The sequence below is a fragment of the Schistocerca americana genome, chromosome 3 (genome assembly GCF_021461395.2).
Source record: "Schistocerca americana isolate TAMUIC-IGC-003095 chromosome 3, iqSchAmer2.1, whole genome shotgun sequence".
NCBI classification, from domain to species: Eukaryota; Metazoa; Arthropoda; class Insecta; order Orthoptera; family Acrididae; genus Schistocerca; species Schistocerca americana.
This window is the reverse complement of record NC_060121.1, coordinates 871278174-871305462: the sequence shown is the minus strand read 5'-3', so window position 1 is coordinate 871305462 and position 27289 is coordinate 871278174. Positions and strand designations below refer to the sequence as shown.

Here is a 27289-nt window from a genome sequence, read left to right as displayed (position 1 = left end):
GTGATCAGACATGTCGCCATCGTCAGGTGTGCTGACAAACTGAGCTCCTGAGGGCAGGCGGTTGTCTTAAATCCCCTCCCCCTCACGAGGTGTTCTCTCCGCGGTCTGCATCTGTGCGTCAGTGTGGTCGGTGAGATGTTGGTGTCGGTGCCTGTGGTGGCATCAGTGTAATTGCCTTGTCCAACCTAGTTGCTGAGCATCTTTTTAATTAGATTCAATATCGGTTCCCATGCCCTGCTGAGGTTGTAGCCACAACCTTGGTTGATGATTCCATCCCTGGTATGAATTTTGATAGCCTCTCTAATGACACTGTCCCAGTATTTAGGTGTCTGTGCCAAGACCTTGGTATGTTGGTAGTCCATTTCATGATTTTTGGACAATGGGTGCTCTGTGACTGATGACTTGTTGGGGTACCCAAGTTGAGTGTGTCCCTGATGTTCTCAGCAATGACCTTTGATGGTGCGTGCTGTCTGTTAATATAAATCTTCCCACATTGACATGGAATCTGGTATATGCCAGCCATCCCCAAACCGAGATCATCTTTGACACTTCCCAATAATGCTTGCGTTTTATTTGGTGGGCAAAAGACAGTTCCTACTTGATGTTTCCTCAATATTCGTCGTATTTTCCCCGATAGTGTGCCAGTGTATGGTATATAGGCAGTGGCTATCTCTTTCTCCGTGACTTATTCCATCCCCACATGCTGTACTGTAGAGGTGGGGCAGAGAGCGTGTCTGATCTGCCATTTGGAGTACCATTTTTTTCCGGAATACAGTTTTGAGGTGTTCCAGCTCTTGGGGTAGACTCTCTGCATCAGAGATGGTGCGCACCCTGTGCACTAGTGTTTTTAGCACCCCATTCCTCTGCACAGGGTGGTGGCAGCTATCTGCTTGCAAATACAGGTCGGTGTGCATTTACTTCCTGTATACCCCATGGCCCAGAGTACCATCCGCTCTTCTTTTGACCATGATGTCCAGGAATGGTAACCTTCCTTCTGCTTCGGTCACCTTAGTGAATTTGATGTTCGAATGTGTGGAGATCAGGTGTGTAAGGAAGTCTATATGGAGTACTTTGAGGATGAAGCTTTGGTATTATCCAAATGGAAACCTACTCGATTTCTATGTTATGTGGATGACACATTCGTGATCTGGCCCCAGGGAAGGACAAGCTCCCCGGCATATACCAGATTCCGTGTCAATGTGGGCAGACTTATATTGACAGACAGTGTGCACCATCGAAGGTTGTTGCCGAGAACATCAGAGGCACACTCAACTTGGGTACCCCAACAAGTCGGCGGTCACAGAGCACTGTTTGTCTAAAAATCACTAAATGGACTACCAACATACTACGGTCTTGACACAGACATCTAAATACTGGGACAGTGTCATTAGAGAGACTATCGAAATTTGTACCAGGGACAGACGCATCAATCGAGATTGCGGCTACAACCTCAGCAGGGCAAGGTAACCAACACTGAGTCTAATTAAAAAGATGCACAGCAAAGGAAACGAATGGGCAGCTAGGGCGGATGAGGCAATTACACCGACGCCACCACAGACGCCGACTCTAGCATCTCACAGACTGCTGACGCACGGGTGCGGACCGTGGAAAGAACGTCTTGTGAGAGGAGGGGATTTAAGATGGCCGCCCACCCTCAGGAGCTCAGTTTGTCAGCACACCTGAGGATGGCAACATGTCTGATCGCCGAAATATTGTGCTCGTTGGACACTATGGACCAGCAGTACACCCGTGGACTGTTCGAGCATGCTATTCACTGCAGAAAACATATCTTCAATTTAAATACATAGGAGAATGAGAGCTGCGTATGGTGATGATTGTATCAACATTAGTAACGTGAGACATTGGGTTGTTGATGTTTGTAATGGAGGGAGTGTGTGTGACAGAGCTCAGAATGGATGACTGCTTACAGCAACTGATGAGACTCATCTGAAGCAGGCTGATGCACTCATCAGAGGAAATCACTGAATAACATAGGCACAGCAGTCAGATAAGTATGACATATCATGATAGTGTGTACTTGCCATCATTGCAGAACTGCAGTACAGCAAACTAAGTGCATGGTGGGTGCCTCAAACGTTCATTCTTGACATGAAACAGAGGACATAGGCACAGCTGTCAGGTAAGTATGACGTATCATGATAGTGTGTACTTGCCATCATTGCAGAACTGCAGTACAGCAAACTAAGTGCATGGTGGGTGCCTCAAATGTTCACTCTTGACATGAAACAGAGGACGTTGGACATCTGTCATCATTTTCTTTTGTGTTTTGGGAGTAAGGGTGAAAGGTTCCTTAACAACACTGTGCCAAGTGATGAGAGCTAATTTCAGCATTTGGTGCCCCAACACAAGACAGCATCAGTGGAGTTCTGCCAGAAAGAATCACCGATGCCAAAAAAGTTCAAGACCATGCCATAAGCAGGCAAAGTCATGCCACAGTGTTCCGGGACATTCAAGGTATGGTGCATTTGGAATTCATGCTTAAAGGCACCACCATAAACTCTGCAAGGTACTGTGAGACCCTCAGTAGACCGAAAGCATGAATTTAAAGAGTTCATCTACACATGGAGCACACTACCTTTCAGCATGACAATACCAGACCATACACGAGTGCTGCAACATCCACAATAAACTGACACCTTGGGTTCACTGTCATCGGCCATCCTCCATACAGTCCTGACTTGGCTTTATCCTATTTTCGTCTGTTTCCAGAACTTAAAGAACAGCTTCAACTACTTCATTTTCATACTGATGAAGCGGTGAAAGCAGAGGTGAGGTTGTAGTTCTGTCAGCAAAGTCAAATGTTCTACAGTGATGGTATCAATTACCTGGTCTCATATTGGGAGAAATGTCTTCATCACCAGAGTGATTATGTGGAGAAATAAATATTCAGAGACAAAGAATAAAGATGTAGAATGTTAATAAAGGGCGTTTTATTTAAAAAGCTTTAAGACTTTTCAGCTAACAAATTCAAAAGTATTACTTTTCAGCATGGCCTACAGTTCAAGAAATTATGATTATTACTTCTTGAGATAATCCAGTCACTAGCACATATAATATGTTACTGCATAATGTTTTACATTTATAGCTGATCCTTATATTTACTAATTAATCTTTTTAAGTCTCACTCTTAACACAATTTTTTTTAAATTTTCAAGCTGATATTGATCAACAATGTAACCATGTGGGCAATTTTAAACTTACTTTGCTATTTATTTGTCCTTTTACCACTTATAGCTCCATTACTGATTGATTTTTTGATGATTTGTTTGAGGCATAGTTAATTTCTTTAACTCAATGGATTGAAATGAGCTCCATATGCAACACATTTTCAATGTCAGAATGGTGATATATTGAGTTTGTGGTAGATCACTACAGATATGGGAGGATGTACCAGTAAGGCAGCTGACATGATTACGAAGAGATTACACTTTATTACCAAAGAACACATAAAAGATGTCTACGCAATACTAAGGTTGAATAGTGCTGTCTTTGATCTCCAGTCCCACAGATGTTCCACTTTGGAGCTGCAGCTCTTTAGTTGCTGACACTGACAGTTCTGTTGTTCCCACAAACAACTCTCCCCCCCCCCCCCCCCCCCTCCCAGAGTGTGGAACACTAAAGGGAGAGGTGATTGACCCTCATCAACTGTGGTGCAGTGAGAATGTAGGAGCGTGTGACCAACCATGCTGTGGCCGGCTCCTTCACAGGGCATGGCTGGACCATTTCTCACAGTTTGTAATGTTGTGGAGGTGGCATATAGTCAAGTGCTGTCAGCGGATGTTGCTGCAGCATTAGAAATGCTGTAGATGAAAGGAGAGGTATCGGTGGAATCATGGGGTTTGCTTGCCTATAGGGGATTTGGATAGATGTGGTGATGGTGAGGATGCCATTCGAAGGTGTGTGCAGTGAAAGGGTTGCACACTTGACATAAGAGGGTAGTCGATAGGCATGTGAGAGCAGATGGATGAATGGAGTTGTTAGCATGCTTGGAAGGTCTTGACATGCATCAGTAATGAGTTCATCATTGATTATTTTCAGGAGGTGCTCTGGCTCAAATTCATAAACATCAGTAGTGATGATTGCCAGTGAAGGGAATGGTCACAAAGTTGTGTCAGCATTGTTAAGTGGTGGTGTGTTTGTATCCTCCACATCAGTGTTGGCAGGTTTCCACAATACCCACACTGGCTTAAGTCTATGAAGGGATACTGTCGTAACTTTGGCCTTGATGGTGATGCTGAAGGTCTACAGTCCTTGTTTGATTACTCGGAATGGTCTTGTGTAAGGAAATTGTAATTGTGGGTGAATGGTGTCATCACAGACCACCACAAATCCACACCCTTACAGCGCTTTGTGAACAAATGTTTTTGATATAGTACAGGGCTATTACAAATGATTGAAGCGATTTCATAAATTCACTGTAGCTCCATTCATTGACATATGGTCACGACACACTACAGATACGTAGAAAAACTCATAAAGTTTTGTTTGGCTGAAGCCACACTTCAGGTTTCTGCCGCCAGAGCGCTCGAGAGCGCAGTGAGACAAAATGGCGACAGGAGCCGAGAAAGCGTATGTCGTGCTTGAAATGCACTCACATCAGTCAGTCATAACAGTGCAACGATACTTCAGGACGAAGTTCAACAAAGATCCACCAACTGTTAACTCCATTCGACGATGGTATGCGCAGTTGAAAGCTTCTGGATGCCTCTGTAAGGGGAAATCAACGGGTCGGCCTGCAGTGAGCGAAGAAACGGTTGAACGCGTGCGGGCAAGTTTCACGCGTAACCCGCGGAAGTCGACGAATAAAGCAAGCAGGGAGCTAAACATACCACAGCCGACGGTTTGGAAAATCTTACGGAAAAGGCTAAATCAGAAGCCTTACCGTTTACAATTGCTACAAGCCCTGACACACGATGACAAAGTCAAATGCTTTGAATTTTCGGCGTGGTTGCAACAGCTCATGGAAGAGGATGCGTTCAGTGCAAAACTTGTTTTCAGTGATGAAGCAACATTTTTTCTTAATGGTGAAGTGAACAGACACAATGTGTGAATCTGGGCGGTAGAGAATCCTCACGCATTCGTGCAGCAAATTCGCAATTCACCAAACGTTAATGTGTTTTGTGCAATCTCGGTTTAAAGTTTACGGCCCCTTTTTCTTCTGCAAAAAAAACGTTACAGGACACGTGTATCTGGACATGCTGGAAAATTGGCTCATGCCGCAACTGGAGACCGACAGCGCCGACTTCATCTTTCAACAGGATGGTGCTCCACCGCACTTCCATCATGATGTTCGGCATTTCTTAAACAGGAGATTGGAAAACCGATGGATCGGTCGTGGTGGAGATCATGATCAGCAATTCATGTCATGGCCTCCACACTCTCCCGACTTAACCCCATGCGATTTCTGTCTGTGGGGTTATGTGAAAGATTCAGTGTTTAAACCTCCTCTACCAAGAAATGTGCCAGAACTGCGAGCTCGCATCAATGATGCTTTCGAACTCATTGATGGGGATGTGGTGCGCCGAGTGTGGGAGGAACTTGATTATCGGCTTGATGTCTGCCGAATCACTAAAGGGGCACATATCGAACATTTGTGAATGCCTAAAAAAACTTTTTGAGTTTTTGTATGTGTGTGTAAAGCATTGTGAAAATATCTCAAATAATAAAGTTATTGTAGAGCTGTGAAATCGCTTCAATCATTTGTAATAACCCTGTATGTGCTGTCAGAGGTACAGTTTGAGAGGCACAGTTGTGTTGTTTCACGCATTGTACCAGAGCCGGGAGTTCAGTCAGAACAGGTGTGGTTGCTTGTAGTTTGAAGTCTGCTGGAAGGGTGAGCATTTCTGTATACAGTACTTCTGCCAGAGAGGCCATTAGATCCCCCTTAAAGGCTGTACAGGTGCTGAGCAAGACCCAGGGTAGTACCTCTGTCCAGATGTCTGTGTGGCACAAGAGTATGATCTTAAGCATTCGGTCCCAGTGTTCCACCAGCCCATTACTTCACAGATGGTACGATGTCATTCAATTTCATTTTGTGCTGTGGAGTTGACAGAGAGCTGACTCAAGTTGGCATCCTTGGTTGGTAGTGATTGTGTCAGGACAACCAAAGAAGCATACCCACATATTCATGGATGCACAGGCAGCAGAATCAGCCACAATATCTGTGATAGATACCACCTTGAACCATCAAGAGACACGATCGATGACTGACAATATATATTTAAAGCCTTCTGATTCAGGAAGTGGACCAGTCAGATGCTAATGTACATGCAGAATTTGGTGCATGTTATATCAATGTAACAGAGTGTCAGTTGTACTTGGCACCTGATCTTGCTGCACTAGCATGTCAGACAGCCCTGCACCTGGGCACAGTAGTCCCATTTGATATTAAGCCACTAACCAGCCGTATGATCAGTCATACATCTGGGTGAGCCACGTTGTGAATTTGGTCAAATAGTGTGCAGCACATAGAGGCTGATATGAGGGTTCTCATTCTATTTTGTGAGATGTTGTACAGTAAGTGATCATTGGTGCCTGGTATAGTATGGTGCTCAATGCATAATCTTGATGTATTGTTGTTGATGATGTCAGTGGTTGATGGGTCAAGCACTTGGTCGTGAGTGAGGGTGGTGTAGTCTATATGGAAGGAGATGGTGCTAATGCGCGATGAGTTATCCACAACAATATTATCAGCTCCTTTCAAATATCTACATTGATAGTATATTGAGAGGTGAAATTCAGGTGACAGAAGCAATGAGGATTGTTGTTCTTGGACAGGTTGCATACTGCATCTCCTACTGGTTTATGGTTCATGTATGTCACTACTTGTCTTCCTTTGCTGTCTTTGCAGAAGTACTGCATCATTTCATACATGATGTACACTTCCTGGTTGAACATGGACCACTTTGGCTGTGATGTTTTGTTTCTTCAAGAACAAACAAAGAGGTTGCATCTCACCATCTAATACTTACTGAAGGACTGTGTCAGTAGCCATCTCACTTGCATCTGTTGTGACCACAAGGAGTGCATGTGGGAGGGGATGGATGAGTGCTGTTGTTTTTGTCAGGCAGGCTTTTGTTCATTCGAATGCGGTTTGCATTTGCGGTGTCCATACCAATATCATCTTTCCATGCGTGTCTGGTCTTGCAAGAGGGTTGGTGAGTGGATCTTAAATTGTGTGTGACAGGTGGCAATAATAAAAGCTGAGAACTTCAAGAAATCATTGTATATATTAATACGTTTATGGAGGCTGTAGCTGCTGCATGAATTCTGCACATTCTAGTGTGGGTTTAGTGATGTCGGTGTTTGGAGTATGTCCGATGAAGGTCACCTCTGATTTTTCTAGTTGAAATTTTTCTTCATTTTTGATGACCCCAGCCTCTCAGATGGCAGTGACAACTAGTTTTGAGGACATGATCACAGTCCAGATTGCTGTAGGAGACAATTAAGATATTGTTGGGATATGCATAACAACGGTCTGATTTAAGGAGGAACTGTCAATGAATTTCTGCAAAATTTGGGTAGCATTTTTCAGACTGTAGGACATGAACAAAAATTCAAACAGGTTGAATGGGGTAGTGACTGCTGTTTTATCAATGTCTTCCAGGTGCATCCATATTTACAGGTATGTTGTTTTGCAGTCTATTACTCTGAAGACCCTTATACCCACGAATGAGCATGTGAAATGCTGTATGTTGGGGATGGGGTAACTACCATAATTAGTCGAGAACTGAGCACTTTGTAGTCATTCCAAAGTGAGAGGGGAGTTTAGAAGGTGACACCCAGGAGCTGTCAGAGGGGAGAACAATCCTGACTGAAGGTCACGATCATCATTTTTGTTGCTTGCAGGAGAACAGTAGCTAATGGGAGTACCTTGTGATGCACCAGCAGTTCAGGTATTGTAAGTATGCAGTGAGTTGCTCCATTGCAAATTGCTCGTTGACAAGTGATTGTGTGTGCCATGGAGAGAGTGGAATGCTGAGTCAGTGTACTGGAAGGTGGGGCTGAAAGCACCAGAGTAACCTGTGTTTGCAATGGCGAGTTGCTGTGTGTCAGTGGCACATCTGCTTGGCAGTGATACATCAGGTTGGGGCCATCATGTGGGTAGGCAGCCACGAGTGTCTTCTGTTGTTCAAGAGTGTGCTTGAGATCTCAGAAAATACTGTGAAGCTGTTGGTTTCCATTATCCCTGCAAACAATCTCTACCTGTTGATGTGTCAAGGTATTATTGCTGTGTCATCGCAATTGTGTTGATGATTGTTGTGCATTCTTTGATGGTAGCTGAGTGATTATTGTCAATATTGTTAGTTAGACAAGTGGCTTGTGAACTGGAGTGCACTGGTGTTGTTGATACTGGGAGGAAAAGTCCAGTGATGAATTGTTGATTCAAATGATGTATACGAGTTGTTTGTTCAAGGTCAGGTGAGAGGTGGAAATTTCAAAGAAATTCCATGCTCAACACTGGCTCATAATGTCATTAGGGAAGGAAGGTCAGTGGGTAGTGAGGATTTTCACTGAGTTGCATGCAGTGGGAGCACAGAGTCATTAGAAGCTCCAAGCTGAATTGATAATGAGTCATTAGACTTTGTGAACATGTTTGTGGGAATCATACTACCATCAAAACCAGTGTCCATCAGGAAGCATGTCCCAAGTTGTGATCTAGTATATACAGTTGGTCGTGTGATAGCTATCCATCAGAATGGATGCATATCTGGCTCGATATGTGTGAAGGTGGCTTATCATCCACATGTGGCCCAATGCGCCTACTTCAGTGCACACTTGGCATTTGGATGCAAGCGGGGAACCCAACAGTTGTGCACAATGTTGCTGAATTGTGTGTGGTACCAGCACAGCTGTGTTAGTAGCGGCAACAGGATTGGGCATCACAGAGTTGTGAGCCACAGCAGTGGTGCCATATGCAGCCAACCAGGGTATACCCAGAGTCACGGCGGTGACATCTCTGTCAGCTGTTCTTGACTCTGTTCAGGGTGTCTTGGAGTGTGTAGTGGGTTGCAGCATTTTGATGTGCTGTGGTTGTACTGTATCTTGGAAGTTTTACACAGTAATGTTGTAGGACCATCTGTAATCTATCCACTAGGGCAAGTTTTCTGTCTTATCTGCTCTGCCTTATGCACAATGAAAGTAAGTTGCTGTTGCTGAGGAAATTTCACTATCCAGAGAGTCCAAAGCATATTGTCCAGCAAGAGATTTGTACCTAGAGAGCTCACAGTCAGAATTACAAATGTGTCTTGAAACCGTTCATTGTATATGACGTATTGTAAATGTTGTTCTGGGGTATGGCTGATTTTGCTGTGGTGTATTTATCATGTACAGGTGGCATGAAGATAATGTCATTAATGATGTCAGCATGTTCAGAGAGGTGGCATATCAATGTGACAAATTTCAAATTGTTGACCAATATTTCCAGTGATTTGAACACACATTCTGCCAATGTGAACCACAGTGCTGGTTGCTCGGTATGGATTGGGGGCAGTTTAAGCTGATGAGAAAGTCTTCAAAGGGTGAGCATGCTGTTTGTTTGTGAAAGACTGTTAAATGCATAAGTCAGAATGATAGCAGAAAAGTCCTGGAGCACTTGCAGTGTTGATATAGAACCAGTGTAATGGTATCTGGTAGATGAGAACAGTGGTATTGTACCTTGTCCAATATGGCTATGTTTGTGGCTGAAAATTGTGGTGTGGTTGATGCAGTTGACACAATCAGCTTGGAAACGGTCAGAATCTTCAAAGACTGAGAATCAAGTCCTGGCTTAACATGCTTGATGCTGGATCCTGTGGAAAGTCTAATAATATAATAAGTCGGATGATGGCAGCCATTGTTGTGGTGTGAAGGTTGCAATAGCTTGAGGCTGCTTTAATCACTGTTTGTTGATTAAAGCTATCACTGAACTAATGGTACTTGAGATGATATCAATATGATGCCCTCATGTAGAGCAATTGACACTTGTGGCATAGCAGAAAATGGCTGCATTGTTAGTGCATAGCAGAACTAAGTGAGTGAATTGCTGACCAGAACAGTTGTCAGGTTACTTGTTGTCACCAATGTAGTAGTTCTATACTGTGGATACTGGAGCACATACCTGTAAATCAGTCGACATGGTTACGAATAGATTATACTTTATTGTGAGAGAACACATAATGCTGTTGTTCCCACAACTTAAACATTCCCAGGCAGATGACCAAGTTATAATTGCAAGCATACACAATGTTTTGACAATAATCTGATTTTTCATCATCAGGCATGCTGACAAAGTGATGCCAGTAAGCTGGAGTGATCTTTCTTTATACCTGTTGTACCCTTATTTAAAATTACAAATAATTATAAACATATATGCCTTTCCCTTTCTCATATACTTTGCACTATGGCTACTTGGATTATGGCTTATTTTTGCACATCAGGGCCACAATTGGTTCATTACTGCTCTGATCAGTGCTTTGCGAATACCTATGTCTATCTATGCATGTACTACAAGAGCCACTGTACAGTGGTACTGTTTGTGCACATAGTGAATGAAGAAAAAATTAGTATCTGTATGCCTCTATTCAAGCTCTAATCCCTCTTATCTTGTTCTCATCATCTCTGTTTGATGTATAATGGTCACAGCAGAATTTATGCAGTCCTTGAATACCAGCTCTCTAAAATTACCCAACAGGGTTTTGTGAGGACAATGTCAATTTTCATGCAAAGATTCCTGTTTAAATTCTTTGAGCATCCGTGTACACTTTTGTATGGGCTGTACCAATCTGTTACAATCTCATCAGAGTCTCTCTCAGTTTGCTCCATTTTTGGTGTTGCTCCTGCATGATGAGGGCACCAAATGCTCTTTGTTTTAACCTAGGCCAGGGACTGGACTAGGTTTCCACAGTTTTTAGCACATTAAGGTAACAAACCTCCCACAGTTAATAAGAATTTTCATGACTTTGATTTGAATGAACTATTTTATGACAGTATCCCATAAGTGAGTAGTCTATATCAGCATAATTGTTTCCTTGAAATTCATCGTGTGTCTCATTGCCATGGAGTGCCCCATGACAACTGAACTGCTTCAGTGTCCTGGACATGTTGTGCATAGTATTCAAAATTGATTTCATACAGTTAAATGTAGTGTACCACATAGTATTCTGCAGACATATTTCTGTTATGAATGGCAGATTGAAGGAATGCCGAAAACTGAAGGATAGTGTTAGTTAAGTGTTTTATTTGCCTCGCCTCAAAAGGAAGCTCATAATTTATGGTGGCGAATAAGCATTACAATACAAATGACTATTGGGCCTGTAACCATGGGACTTCCACTGCTCCATTCTTGTGATGTCACACTTATCTGAATGACATCAACACCAACAACAGCGCTTGCATGATCATTGATGGCTTGTCTGACAGCAGCTGAGTACATCTGAGGTCAATGACATGTGGTGGTAGTTGGCAGTGTGTGTGTCTGGGAGTATGAGTATGAAAGAGGAGGGTAACCCCGTTGAGGTCAGTCGGACAGTGTTTTACATACCTCATTTATGGAACATAAAACAGAGGAGTCGTTTTTCCCAGGTGTGCAGCTAACTGAAATGTTCAAACATTAAAAAAATAATCATACAGAGACCCAAAAGCTGTTAATCAATGTCAAGTAGGCATGCCGTTTATCATAATATGAATGGACAAGCGGTGTACTTTGTACTCATGTAAAGAATAGCTGTCTTTATGTTACCAACTCCGACAAGCTAAATATAAGGTTGGAAAATAACTTTACTGAAAACAGAAAAAGAAAGATATTAGGAGTACAATGAGGTTAGTTCAGAATCCAAAGCCAAACAAATAAATTGTGTGTGAGCTAACAAAGAATCAGAAACAGTTGATTACAGTGTATGATATTTCAGTAGTAATCCAAATACTTGGGATGCTCTAGCAGGACAAGATGCTCTAAGGTTAGTGCTATATTCCAACATTGTAAGTGTGTATATGTGTCATATATCAATCACTTGTCTGTCCTCATTTTTTATTTGTTCTTACTTTACACTATTAATACCTCTCATCTTACAACTGCCCTCTCTCTTCTGCCTCATCTGTTGGTCCTAAAAAACATAAGAGTAGATAGTGAATTGTCATATTTTGCTGCAGTAAGTGATTGTTTTTATTCTGTCTCGTTACTCTCTGCCTTCCTTGTACATTTTCTCTGTTATACTAGATTTATTGTGGCATAGTTTTTAGCTTTAAATTGCCTTTTTCTTCTTTTCAGAAGTTTTATTTTTAAGTCCAGTTGTTCATTTCTTCCTAATTATGAGTATGTTAAAAAAAAACATTTTTTCCTATTGGTTTCATGTTTCACTGTAGACTTGGATTTCTGACTTTGGTGTAAATATGGTGTGCTCTAAATTATCTAGAAGTAAATTAATTTTAGATACAAATACATACTGTAATTTTTTAGTTTTGTCTGTCAGTCTGTACCGATAACATTAATACTAATGCTATAATTATATTACAGGCGAGCATGCTTAAGGGAAATGGCTGGCCGAATCCGAGACATGAGACACAGTCTGAGACAGAAGCTTGAAGGAATGAAAACACCAGGCACCTGGGAGCACATAACTAAACAAGTGGGGATGTTTTCATTCACAGGTCTTACAGGTATATGACACTTAAGCAAAATAAGTAAAATTTGCTTTTTATTTTAGAAAAGGATGTGTGAAATAAATTTAATAGTATTCATTTGTTTCTCTTTGCAGAACACCAAGTTCAGTACATGAAGGAAAAGCACCACATATACATGTTAAGCAGTGGAAGAGCCAACATGTGTGGACTCAACAACAAAAATCTGGATTATGTTGCAAGTGCTATCCATGATACAGTGACACAGATAAAATAAAGGTAGAAATTCAACACTCATCCAAGAGCGAACTGTGTTGTTTTGAGTTACAGTGATTGTTCCTTTTTAATGTGAATGTTGACCAGTCTGCCTGTTACATGTGTATTGCTCTCAAGTAAATTTGCTATGGGAACACGTTTATTAATATAGCTGTGCTATCAAATCAAAAGGAATAAAAGTATGAAATACTACATCCATTTTATTTCTTTATTGTTTTATTTTTAAGTAGCAGACTACTGTGTTAATCTGTGAATTGACCATTATTCCATAAGTTACATTTTAAACAATGTTTTATTTCAACCAACAAAATTTGGGTCCTATATAAAATGTAACTATAACTGCACAAAAATTCATTCCAACTCAAAAATTATATTTTCATACAATCTGCCTTCTAGGACAAGCAAGTTTAATTAACACTAAATTGCGGAGTCTGTAAATGTCTCCTTCAGTAATATTTTTATATCATAATGCTGTAAGTGGTTTAAGATAGTAACAATAGAATCTTTTGATTTTTATATGTTATAAATATGCAAATGTATACCACATTTAATTTTGTTCTCACCTATCAATACCAAAAGAACACATTCAAAACTACTGTTTGTGGACTGCATATTATGTAATAGGTGACAGTGTGACCTCAGTTTGTTAGAAAACAACATTGTAGAATAAAGAATTTTATATTTTGGATCATGAGAGGCCTTGGGCCTTGGTTTTGGGCAATATAGATTCCAAAGAATGACATCAGAACATTATGCAAGAGGAAATGGTAATTGTAACAAAAGACAGTGGTCAGTTACAGTCAAGCTAAAAAAAATTACCATTTGTAATATTGCAGAGTGCTGCAGAATGCATACAGAAAAGCTAGAAGAATTCATTATAATAAGATAATGGGTAACCCACAAAGTAACACTAAAATAACATGATCTGCTGTGAAAGATGTCTCAACAAGAGGTGGATGCCCAACATCTTACATAATTTTGTCTTTTGTGGAATAATGGAACTGTTACTGATCCACCAGAGCTGTATCAAACATTTGATAACAACTTTCTGTCAACAGTTGATTGTTAAATTAACGTTTTACTGGTACAGACAAGTATTTAAAATGACTAAAAACTGTTGTTTGGAGTCAATCCTGTCACATGAAGCTACAGGAAGTGTTGTGTTGGCAGAAGAGCCAACACCGTGTTACTAGTGGAGGCCGAAATGCACACGTTTTAGCTCACGCAGGCTGGCATGAGGAGGGAAGAACTATACTGACGTGAGGTCTGGAACATGACAAGGAATTAGAATTCAGAAAGCGGATGTAATTAGTTTGATACTTAGCTTTAATCCATTAATGATAAACGTCGCTCTTGACGGCACATGATTCACAATATTATCTGTTTCAGAATACATTCAGAGTAACTGAATATGGTGCCTTGCTAGGTCGTAGCAAATGACGTAGCTGAAGGCTATGCTAAACTGTCATCTCTGCAAATGAGAGTGTATGTAGACAGTGAACCATTGCTAGCAAAATCGGCTGTACAACTGGGGCGAGTGCTAGGGAGTCTCTCTCGACTAGACCTGCCGTGGGCAGCGCTTGGTCTGCAATCACTGATAGTGGCGACACGCGGGTCCGACGTATACTAATGGACTGCGGCCGATTTAAAGGCTACCACCTAGCAAGTGTGGTGTCTGGCGGTGACACCACAGGAAGAAATCAAGGAGGTCATCAACTCTGTTATCAAATCACTATAAATAAATAAACAAATTAGTGTAAAGAGGCATCAAACAGTATTGTGAGTACTAGTGCACCATTCTTTAGGCGCCTACGCAGTGTGTCTCAAGTGCAGTCAGTTTCCAGGCATTAAAGTACTCCTTAGTAAAACCACTTTATAACAAGGTAGAAGAGCATTATGTGGACAATCATAGGGCAGTTTTCTGCCACTAGTGTTTTCAAAGGTTGGAGAAGGCACTGTACGACAAAGTAATAGCATGTGCCAATAAACATAGTTTGTTGTTTGGATTTGGGACTTTAGCGTACATAACATTTATTTATTATTTATTTTATTTGTAGTTCATTAGCACCATATATGAGTAGACTGCTGGATATAGAACAAGTCAGTTTTTACAAGTTATTGTTTAGTACATTGAACTTTTGATAGTTCAAAATATATGCTACCATATAAGACATTATGTCACGGATGGGTGCGACACAAAAAGCATAACTGTGGAACATTTTGAGCAATTTTGCCCACACTTAAAAAAATAAACATTCTATGGCTGTAAGACCCCTTAGTCCCCCCCCCCCCCCCAATTCAATCTACTTGTGGAGATGGGAAAACGGTGAAACATAAGCATAAGTGTGTAATGCCACAATCTTTATCCCAAAGATATCGCTCATTCCAACAGATTTCCCATCTTTGTCTCATAGGTAACTGTATATAGGTCATTCAAGAATTTGTTGATACATACAAGAATTTATTTGTTCTTGCACTAAAAGTAAAAGTGTAATTATTGTACATAGTCAAGTATTATGTTAAAATTGCTTGTTTGCTTTGTTTGACTTTGCATGGACTGGAGCACTGGCAAGGCATGACTTTCAAAGTGAGGGAAGTGCCATATAAAATAAAACAATAATCTTTCCTTTGTACCCAACAGAGATTTCATGGAACAATTTCTTTCAATGCTCCCCAGTTGCTTCAGAAATTTATCAAGTATAATATGTTGTGAAAGCTTGAATATGAGAATGTTCAGTATTGAATGAGCTAGTGGTTCTGCTGTTTGCTGCATGGTGGATATTCACGAATAAATTTTAAAATGTGTCCAGATCAAATAAAACATCATTTCACATAAATATTGTTTTTCTTCTTCTTCATCTGAAATTCTTGGAGAAGTGGCACTTCCAGCACTTATATGCATGCTTTGCCACTGACAAGGAGCTGTTAGTGTATACAATTCCTGTAGTTGCATAGACTTTTCACCACTCTGTTATGTTACAGCATTACAGACGGTTCTGAATGTGAGTGTATGAAATCCAACCAATGGATTTGTGTGTTAAGTGCACGAATGATTAGGGTGAACTGAAGCAGATAGACAGACTCTCTGACTCAGCAACAAAGTGACTAAAGAATATGTGTAGTGTAATACAGATTTCTAAGGACATTTCTGAAGAATATTGTAATTCTGTACAGAACTATAAGAATATTGTAGATTGGTTTTGTAAATGCTGAATGAGTAAATAATAAAGAAAATGTTTTATGTTAAATTTATCTTACAACTAATACATAGAAGATTTTACTTTATAATTTGTATACTGTATTTATAGTCGTAAAACATGAAAATAATCTTGATTTGTGTAACTGCTTTGGTATATCAGTCTTTTAATGCCACAGTGGAATAATTTTGGATTCAATGGACACAAATTTATTCATGTGTTTCATTAAGTTTCTGACCATGTCTGACAAAACTTCTGTTGCATTGTCATGTTGTGCACTACTTACCAACACTGATTAAACTGTTAACATTAGGACAAAACACATCATTTGTAGTGAATGGTGCCAATCATAACTATATGTCATAGGCATCCTGCATCCTCATGTCTTATCTTCCAGGAGTTAGCATCCAGGTATAGTTTTTCAATACACTACTTCTCCATCTGTCTGTAGACACCCAGTGAGGTGTCCTGTTATGGTGTGTTGGCAACAGCCATCACTGTTAATGTGGGAGACAATGACAAGTGAAATCAGAGGCATGAACTGATATACTGTAGATGGGCAGAATGCAAACGCTCTTTCTGTGAGACTCAGCATACTGCAAGTCCATCCTTGGAACTGCCAAGCTTGGACACCCTGCTAGAGCCACTGAAAACAGCTGTTACCATTAATGGTCCCATGTTGGCCATGGAGAATTTCCAGTGAAGAATTGTATTAATCCTGCTGTATGCACATGGTTGCTGGCTTCCACTCATGCAGTCTCATAACCCAGTAATCATCTAGGTTTGGGAACACTGAGCAAAGGTATTCGAGCAGAGGGCAACAGAGATGTAACAACATTCTGCCCCCACACCCCTCGAGATGTAACAACATTCTGCCCCCCTCCACAAATGGCATAGGACAATCACAGGCGGCCAAGAAAGACAGTCAGACATCTGCACAAAGGTAAAAGATTAATAAGTTTATTTACAATATGTACACTTAAAAATTGAAGTATATGTAATTTTAAATGCTGTGAGTTCTGCTGTAGTTCAGAGTTATACATGGTTAACATTAATAAAACCAATAGGGTGCACGGATGGATTTATGACTGGAAATGGAGGGAAAGTAGTCCTATAAACATGTGTCTGGAGATGTATTGTTCCACAGTAGATGGCACTGACGAATGAAAATTCCTCTGACTATGTGCTGTGTATTCCTTGTTTGTTGCCGGCTGTGCATTTGATGCAGCATACTGTAAGCAGCAGAATGGTTCAGTATTCACATCAGGAACAAGCCAATATGGTGTTTGTGTACAGCCAAGCAGATGGAAATGATCGAGAGGCAACACAACTATACCAAAAGCAAGTACACTCACGGACAATGAAATGTTTTTCTTTCGGTTTAGGGTTTTATGTAGCTGCTGCCTCGCTCCTTGTAGCTGAAGCTGAGTCAGAACACTTCATGAGACCTATCACCTGATGTACTATCTGACGTATTTATCTTTTCCATTTAATCCAGCCACCATAGTTGATTCTCTTGAAGTGCCTCTGAAATCCTATGTGTAGCCGAGAAAAGACTAGACTTTTTCATGTTCTGTAGCTGTTATTTGAGCAAAAGAAGATAAAAAAAGTCATATCATGAAAAAGCACATCCTCCACTTTCCTTTTACAGACATATACTTCTTTGAAAGGGTGTACAGATCATTAGTGTGAGTTGTGAATCAGACTAGAACACAACTTTTATACAACATACTCCTTGAAGGCTCAACATGACAGTCAAGATTACAATATATTTCATTTTTTCCAAGACCATCTTGCCTCTTGTTTTCATTTTTGGAGAGTGTGATTGCTCTTTGAAAATCAAGCCACTGCCAAGCAGCAATGCCAAAACATAAAAGGCTCCACCCACAGCAGGTGAAGCTGTTTACTTGTCACCACCTCTTGCTGTTTTCTCATGGTCCACACCTTCCATTTAACGGCTGTACATACAAAAACAAACACACTCAGACAGTATATCTTCGCGACTTACTCCCTACTTAATATTGTTCTGTCATGATTATCTTTCCTTGTACTACACAAGGAGTGTGAAATGTTGTTTGCCTAAACGGCATGTTATACTTCAACACCAACCATATCATACAACATTTCAAGCCGTTAATGGGTGTTTGTGTGATCATGGGTCCTTTCAGACAGACCAGTGCACAGGGAGGCAGTGGACTGTGCATACACCAGATTCAGAGGACCTTATTCAACACGATACTGAGATAAACCCTATTACAAGTTCCAGGCAAGTGGCCTGCCAACACGGTGTAAGCCAAAGTGCTATCATGTTTATCCTGCATGACAACTGCTGATATTCCTATCACCTGCAATGAGTGCAAGGATTACTAGCAACAGAATTCCCTTGACAGGAAGGAGTCAGTCGATGGTTTTTGCACCAGAGCATCAAAGTTATGGAATTTCTGTCATCAGTGCTCTTTACTGATCAAGCAATTTTTACCAGAACTGGCATCATCAATCTGCATAATCGTCATCTGTGGACTACAGTCAGTCCTTGGGGAATGGTTGAGGCATCTTATCAGCATTGGTTTAGCATCAATGTGTAGGCAGGGATTCTTGGTGACCACATGCTTGGACTGGTTATTATTCCACAACATGTCGAACATACCTGGACTTGCTGCAGTACTCATCCTGGGCTGCTTGACAGTGTGAATTTGGTAGTACAACAGATTATGTTGTTTCTGCATGGTGGAGCAGTTCACCAACACATCAACATCATCTTCCTCTGACATTGGATAGGATGCGGAGGCCCTGTAGAATGGCCTGCTAGACCACCAAACTTACACCTACTGGATTTCTCCCTCTGGGGAATCTGAAAAAGTGTATGCTGAACCTGTTACTGATGTGCTGACTCTTGAAAAGCATGTGACACTATTCGGAGAGAGGCAGGAATGTGTGAAAGAGTGCAGCTACCCATGATGCAACATGTGAATTGCAACTCATGGAGGACACTTCCAACATTTATTATGGCATGGGTGCAATGCAGCTCTGTACTGTGTTCCAGGATAATTTGTTGTCATTGCATGGACTCTGTCCATTTCTGGACACCTGCATTTCCAGTCATGAATTCATCCCTGCAGTTTGTCAGTTATATTAGTGTTCAACCTGTGTACAAGGAAAGTAATGTTCTTGATAGAAACAAATAGTCTCGACTACTGATACAATCAAATAGTCTCTGAGTTGTACTAATGCTTATTGACGAGACACTACATCGATGTATTTTCTCACAGCAGTCTTCCATACCAAGAGTGATACAAGTCTGAAGATATACTGAATTTGGGAGCGAAACTTCATGTGCAACTGTTTAGAAAGATGCACCGCCCAATCAGATTGGATTAGATTAGGTTGATTTCGTTCCATAGACTCAAAAATGAAATCATTCTCGTAGGTGTGGAACATGTTAGGAAGTGTAACACAACAAACATAGAACATCTGAATATATTACTCACTTCCCTGATCATTTGTCAAAAGATTTTCAAAATATGTGAATACATTACAGTAAACTGGAATGGCTAATGTTTACAGAATTAATACACTGTCAGAATGAAACATTGTTAAGCACTTTTAATACATTTATCATAGACAAACTACCTAATCTTGACTGTTGTGACCAAATGCTGTCAAAACTGAAATCTAACAGACATTTGTACAAAAGTTGGTCTAACAGTCCCTGTTAAGATATTCATCTATACAGTACAAGAAATCACACATCAAAAAGTTTTTTAAATTCTGTTTAAACTGTGCTTTATCTGAAACCAAGTTTTTAATGGTTGCTAGCAATTCACTGAAAATGTGTGTTCCTGAGTAGTGGACCCCTTTCTGAACCAAGGTAAGTGATTTTATCAATATCTGAGCTTTGATTTAATGACACCAGTTTAACAAAACATGTTGATATTGGGAATATTCTGCATTTGTAAACACGTTTATACTAAAAGAACATTAGCAGAATATCTAATAATGTGTGAAATACATTTCACAACAGTTTAAAAATTTTATTTATTTATTTACTCAGTTACTTTTTTTGGCGAAAAAAGAATAAGATACCAACTTTAGTTTGTCTCATTTATTGTGCTGCGGCCTGCAAAATGTCGAAGTTCCCACTCTGTGCACTTGAATGGTACGTGGGATTACAAGTTTTATATTAAACGTCTTAACTAAGTTTTTTTTTTCGAGGAGAGGTTAGTTTTATTTTATGTTGGAACAAAAGGTGCATTTGCGTGTAGACATAACAACAGTGTTCAGACAAATAACGACACACCACATCAACAGCCAACAAGACTACTTAAACTCTACCCACAGAAACCGCTAAAACGTTATAACAATAAGTGCGATAAGAGTCGATCCAGCACACCTCATTGCAAGAAATTGCAAAAATTATTTGCGTTTGAAATGAGAATGACAGTCTTTAGAATATTCAAAACATATTTGTGTCCCAGCTAAACTTCCGGCGACGCGGAAAACAAAAGTAAAAAAAAAGGGACTGTCTCGTTTTTTTACTTGACGAATTCCAGCCGGCAGGTGTGCTTCTAGTGTTCACTGACAACAGAAAAACAGGCGACAATGGAATTACATTATTCTGAATTGTCGTTCTTTCACAGCAGAGTTACGTCGAGTAATCCGAGTTGGCCAGTTCATCGCTCTGTGTTCAAAGGAAAAATCTTTGTGCTCATGTGCCGTGTTTAAAGTGAAAAGCTTTGTGCTCATGTGCGATGAAGTACGATTGGAACTGGATACAGTGTTTCTTTCTTTCCGTTTACAATTTTTTCTTTTGTTTTGACTGTTGGTTAACAATTTTTAAGCGCCTTAACATAAATAACAGTGAAAAAATGAAACGTGCAAAATGAAGTGGGGCGGCATTCGAAAATTATTGAAGGAAAGGCGAGAATGAGAAGTCAATGTTATAAAAACGCTTGTCAGAGTACATAAATTTTTCGCAAAAAATGTTAAACGCTTGGCAGAGTACATAAATTTTTCGCAAAAAATGTTGCTTGTTCGACTTCGAGTGCAAGTAGTACGGATGATGTTTCTGCCAGTGCAGCTGTTGTAAGAGAAGTAAATACAGACGAAACAAAAGACAAAAATGAAGAAAAGCAATTTGTCCCTGATTTCGAGTTTCACGAAAAACTAATTGTCGAGACAGAAATAACAAAAAGAAATAACCTCCTTAGTGTTGATCCTGCGGAATGGTGTGTCAATGAATCAACAATCGACATTCTCTTACAAAGTGGCATTAATTAAAATTGTAACGGTGATTTGTCTAATCCAAGAAGATTAATAGGCGATAAACCAGATATTTGAACAAAAATGTATTTTACTGTAAACTTTTAAATGGTGAATCAACTTTGCGTGATTTTCTAGTACACTCCTGTAGCACCAGTGCTGTTTTTTGTGCATCATGTAAATTGTTCGGAGGTAAGCCGCGATTGTTACTAATGGTATTGTAGATTGGAAAAATATTTCTTATATTTTATCTCATCATGAGAATTTACTTGAACACAAAAATTCTGAGTTACCACTCTTAACAAGAAAAAAGTCACTTGGAACGATAGATAACCGTTTCGAGTCATATGTTGAGACGGAAAAAATGTACTGGCACAGTATTTGGAAAAAATGTGTTTGCAGTAGTGAAGAAGCTAACCAAGTCGTGGACTTCCCATACGTGGACACGCTGAAACATTCCAGTCAGTACATAATGATCATTTTATGATTCTCTTGAACTTATAGCCGAGTCTGATCTTTCTCTCACAGAGCACATTGAATGATATGGAAATTCGGGGCAGGAACATACAAGTTATCTTCCTTCAACAATCTGTGATTAAATAACAGAACTTCTTTCTGAACGAATAAAAAGAATTATCGTAAGTGAAATAAAACAGGCCAAATATTTCTCTATAACAGTAGATTCTTCTGCGGACATTTCACATACTGACCAATTACCTTTAATATTAAGATATGTGAACGAGAATGGTGAACCTGTTGAACGTTTCCTTCTGCTTTTGCCAAACCCTGGACACAAGTCCGAAAACTTAGCTGAGGCCGTACTACAAATCTTGTCTACAAATTCCATTGATATTACTGACTGTAGAGACCAGTCATGTGACAACGCAAGCAATATGTCAAGAACTTGCTCTGGTTTGCAGTCACGCATTCTTTGAATTTAGTCGGCACTAGTGCTGCAAGCTGTTGTCAGGAAGCATTTTCATTTTTCAATATAGTGCAAAACATTTATAATGTTTTCTCTGCTTTTACACAGCGCTAGGATACACTTCTTTCTTTCATGAAACCAGGAACAGAACGGTAAAAACTTTATCCAAAACACGTTGGTCAGCAAGAGAGGAAGTGTGTGTAAGTCTATAGGAAAACTGGAAGGGTGTTATCAATGCCCTCACACATATTTCATTTATTTCATTTTATTATCTTCCTGTAAATCATTTACGTGATATAGTAATTGTCACAACAAAGTTATCATACTAGTAAAAGTACTACAGACATAATAATGGAATATCACTTTCAAGGCTTTTTTTTAAAGTACAAATTTAGACATATAAATTAAAATTTTTGGCAATAAATTTACACACAATCAAAGTACTCATCTATGTCATAGAAAGTTTTGCTTAAAATGTAATTTTTAAGCTCAGTCTTAAATTTTACTTCATCTATTATTTCCTTCATGTACACTGGCAGAGCATTGTAAAGTTTTATTCCAAAATAACTTACATGCTTTTGGGTTTGTGTTGTCCTTGCCCTTTCTACATACAAATTCTTACGAGTTCTAGTATTATAATTATGGCAGTCCTCATTTGTACGTAGATTTTTCATATGTGCTCTTGTACACAGAATGCTTTTAAAAATATACAGTGATGGTACTGTGAGTATTTGCAGTTCTTTCAAAAGGGGCCTACAATGAGTTCTTGGAGAGTTATGTGTTATGATTCGTATAGCTCTTTTCTGAAATTTGAAGATATCTGTTAAGCTTGATTTAGTTTTACCCCAGAACACTATGCCGTAAGACACGATGGACTGAAAGTAAGCAAAATACACTAGTCTAGTACAGTCTGTGCTGCATACTCTAAATAATATCCTCAATGCAAAACATGCAGAATTGAGCCTGTGGGATAAGTACTTGAGATGGTCTTTCCAGCTTAACTTTTGATCAATGTGCATGCCCAAAAACTTTGTGGATTGTACACACTCTATCTTCTTATCCATTAGTTTTAACTGAGTTGCTTTGCCATACTGTATATAATTTGTTTTACTTAGATTAAGTGTTAACTCATTAGCATTAAACCAATGTTGAATATATTTCAGGACTATATCAGTTGTGGTGGTTAACGATTTTTTATCATCACTTATAATTATGCCAGTGTCATCTGCGAACAACATTATTTTGGTAGAAATATTAGAATTTTTTATGTCATTTATATAAAGCAAGAATAATAAGGGACCAAGAACACTTACCATGTGGGACACCGTTTTCCAATTTCTTTGCATCTGAGACCCACTTGATTTTCTGATTTTTATGTTCTGCGATGATTTCTACCACCTGAGTTCTATCTTGAAGGTAAGATTCAAACCACTGCTTCACAACTCCCCTTACACCTATTGCCTCCATCTTGTTTAACAGAATTTTGTGATTTACTGTATCAAAAGCTTTAGATAAATCTAAGTTAATTCCCACTACACATTTTTTAGTGTCGAGACTCCTGACAATCTCTTTGGTATAGGCATGAATAGCTGATTCTGTGCTGTGGCCCGAGCGAAAGCCATGTTGATTGTAGTTTAGTAGTTTGTGAGCATCTAAGTAATTTATGAGTCTGGTTTTCATTAATTTCTCTAGAATTTTTGAAAATGATTGGAGAAGGGATATTGGTCTATAATTTTCTACCTTGTATGGATCTCCTTTTTTAAACAGAGGTCTAACCTTAGAGATTTTCAACCTCTCAGAAAAAACACCTTCACTGAAAGACAAATTGGCGATATGTACCAGGGGCTTTATAATTTGTTGGGCAACTTTTTTTATTATTGACACAGGCACTTCATCCACACTGCAGACATTTTTGATTTTAGACTCTTTATCACCTTTAATATTTCATTATCATTTGTGGGAGTTAACAACATACTACTGTCTACTTTTGGGGCTGTTAATTTCTCATGTTTAGTAAAGTTGTTACTTAATGACACTGGTACACTTAAAAAGTAATTATTAATGTAATTTGCCAGAGTTTCATCTTTAAATTCAATATTTTCACTATTTATGAGTACTATTTCCTGATCCTTGAGGCCCTTACCTGTTTCCCTTTTCACAATTTCCCAAATAGTTTTTGATTTATTGCCTGATTTTCTTATTAATTTATCATTACTTAGTAATTTTGCTTTTGTAATTACTTTTCTATATATTTTTTGTAATTTGTTACATGTTCTTTAAACTTGGGGTCAGTCCAACTTTTCAGTCTATAGTTAAGCATTCTCATGGTCCTGGAGGAATTTCTAATACCTGTTGTGATCCAGGAGTTAGCATATGTATGCCCATATGTGTTTGTTTTGACAAGTTTCTTAGGAAAACACATTTCAAAATTCAACATAAACAGGGAAGAAAAGACATTACATGCAGTGTTTGTGCTAGTTTGTAACAGTACTTCTGCCCATGATTGGTTAGTCAGTGTATTTATGAAGTGACTGCAACTATTTGTGGAGAAGGTTCTTTTGTACATTTGGTATGAACTATTTTTGGTCACAGAGGCTATGGGAAATTTAAGGAAGAGTGCATTGTGATCAGATATTCCTAGGTCAACACTTATTACATCTATATCTATGGCATCTATATTTGTGAAGATATTATCTATGAGACTTCTTTAAGAGTTTGTTATTCTTGTAGGGTTAGTTATATGTGGATACAAATTGAAGCTCTGTAAAACATTCAGGAACTGATCTTTGGATGCACCTTCAGTCAATAAGTTGACATTAAAATCTCCATTTATAATAATTGTTGATTTTTTATGATGTAATATTTTGAGCAATGCCTCTAACTTGTTTCTAAAAATATCAGGATACCACATGGTGATCTATACACTGAAATTATTATTAATTTACTCTTTTGCATATTCAACTGTATTTCTGCAGCCTCAAAATGTTTTTCTTCACTCATGGATTCAGTTACAGTCATATTTTTAACCTTTACTTCAGGTTTTACATAAATGCAAACACCACCATGTCTTGTTTCCTTCCTGCAATAATGACTTACTAATTTGTATGGGGAAATGCAAATATTTTCTAGTTCATAACTCATGCACCAATGTTCTTGAATGCAAATACAATCTATACTAGCTTCACTGACTGCACTCTCAAGTTCTAATATTTCATTTTTAATGCATTGTACATTAAGGCTCATTATTTTTAAATTATTGAAATTAGATTGAGAGGAGTTTGTACTTATGTTTCCCAATGTTACCAGCTGTTCCTTGCTGAGGCTGGGTACCAAAAACCCTTAAGAATTACATGTTTCCTGCTCCTTCTATTTCTTACCCCTGGACATGCCACCATACTTGTTGTATCTGTAGTTGTAGCTGCTGTTTCAGTGGATGCTGGAGGTGTTTCTGAAGCTGATGATTCAGTGGATGTTGGAGATGCTGCCAGTTTTGATGCTGAGTCCGTTTTTGTAACTGATGTTCCAATTGATACTGGAACTTTAGCTGAAACTGCATTTTCGTTTAAATCTTGAACTACAGTTGGCACTGACGTTACTGTGGACGTTGAAGCTGCATATGAAGCTGATAAATGATGCTTCGATGGTGTTGATTTTTCTTCTGTTGATGATATCTGAGTGGCATTTTGTACCACTGGTCTTGCCTCTGTTCTTCTGATTGATGGACTAGTCACAGATTCTGGACTTGATTTTGAACCTGCTGGGGAAGGTGGTACATCTGCTGCTGATGATAATGGTTCAGCTGTTTTTGATGATTTCGACATTACTGACAATTTAGCTGATGTGGCTGCTGTACTGGACAACACTTCAGATGTTTTTACGTCTTCTAACGTCAAAGAATCTTCTGTTGCTACCAATGATTGTGGGTCATCAGCTCTTCCTATTTCCACTAATGTTGATACTTTAATAAGGCCATTTTCAGACAGTGTAATAGGGTTTCGTTCTACTTTAGAGTCTTTAATAGCATTCGATATTTCAGCACTCATGGCTTCTTTCCCTTTCATGTTTCTGTGAAGTCCATGCTCTTTAAAATGCTCTCTGCAATCACTATTTATCCTAACATATGTAGCATTAGGATAACCTCGACATATCTTAGCGGAAAGTCTGTTGGCGGTAATAATCTCAGTATTCACGCAAGAGTTTTCCATGAGATCATACCTAAGAGGGATACTGACAACAAAAAATTTCACTTCAGGCATTTTACAGATTACTTGCTTTAAACCTGTTGTAGCACGTCTAGTTTCATTGTGGGATACATCGTTGGCGCCTCCAATTATCACACATGTCCTGCCATTCGTCATAGATTGATTACAGCTATTTAAAACTTCACATAGTGGCGCTCCTGGTTTGATTACGCCAGTTACCTTGAATCCTGTTTTCTTAGAACTCATAATTTCGGCTACACCTCTTCCATGGCTGTCTGCTAGAATAAGGATTTCATGTCTATTTTCCAACGTGTGTTTTTTATTTTGTTTACAAATAGTAGGCCGATTTGTTTTGCTTTGTGAGCGCAATTTAGCGTTGATCACTGAACTGTCCGTGTGGATGATGATACAATTTGATTGTTCTTTCTCCTCTGTGCTATTTTCAAGCACACTAAACCTATTACTTAGTTTTAAAGTAAGTTCCGCTGTTTTTGTTTTTGGTCGTGTGCTGCTTATTTGACTGGTATTTGAGAACTCTTGTACGCTAGATTTTGAGGAATTTCTCACACTTATTACCAAGTTTTCAAGCATTTTTGCGTATTTTATAATATAATCGAGTTCTTTCCTAAGTTCGTTCCCTACATTCACTTGCAAACCTGCCCTGTGCATTTCACTGGCATTGTCCCGCCCGTAGCATTCCATACCGCAGTCGCACTTATTTGAACTTCCGATCGTGAGAAACAATGGGTATGGCACCACTTATGATTGAACGCGCAAATTCTTAATCTACTTAACACAATTTTATGGCATAT

General features: G+C 39.3%; 2 protein-coding genes across 2 annotated transcripts in view; one reads left to right on the top strand and one right to left on the bottom strand.

The window, feature by feature from the left end:
- The window catches only part of LOC124606450 (aspartate aminotransferase, cytoplasmic-like), an 87408-nt gene extending 74320 nt beyond the window's left edge, over window positions 1-13088 (top strand). Inside the window, exons 7-8 of the mRNA XM_047138433.1 lie at window positions 12515-12657; window positions 12756-13088. Coding sequence (XP_046994389.1) covers window positions 12515-12657; window positions 12756-12895 — 283 coding nt within the window. The 3' untranslated portion in view covers window positions 12896-13088. The remainder of the gene's footprint in view (window positions 1-12514; window positions 12658-12755) is intronic.
- Window positions 12943-27068, bottom strand: LOC124606449. The gene is made up of 2 exons (XM_047138432.1): window positions 25713-27068; window positions 12943-13050 (listed from the first exon to the last, which is right to left on the bottom strand). Exons 1-2 carry the CDS (start codon window positions 27066-27068, stop codon window positions 12943-12945), a joined length of 1464 nt encoding a protein of 487 aa, XP_046994388.1.
- Window positions 27069-27289: the final 221 nt, after the last annotated feature.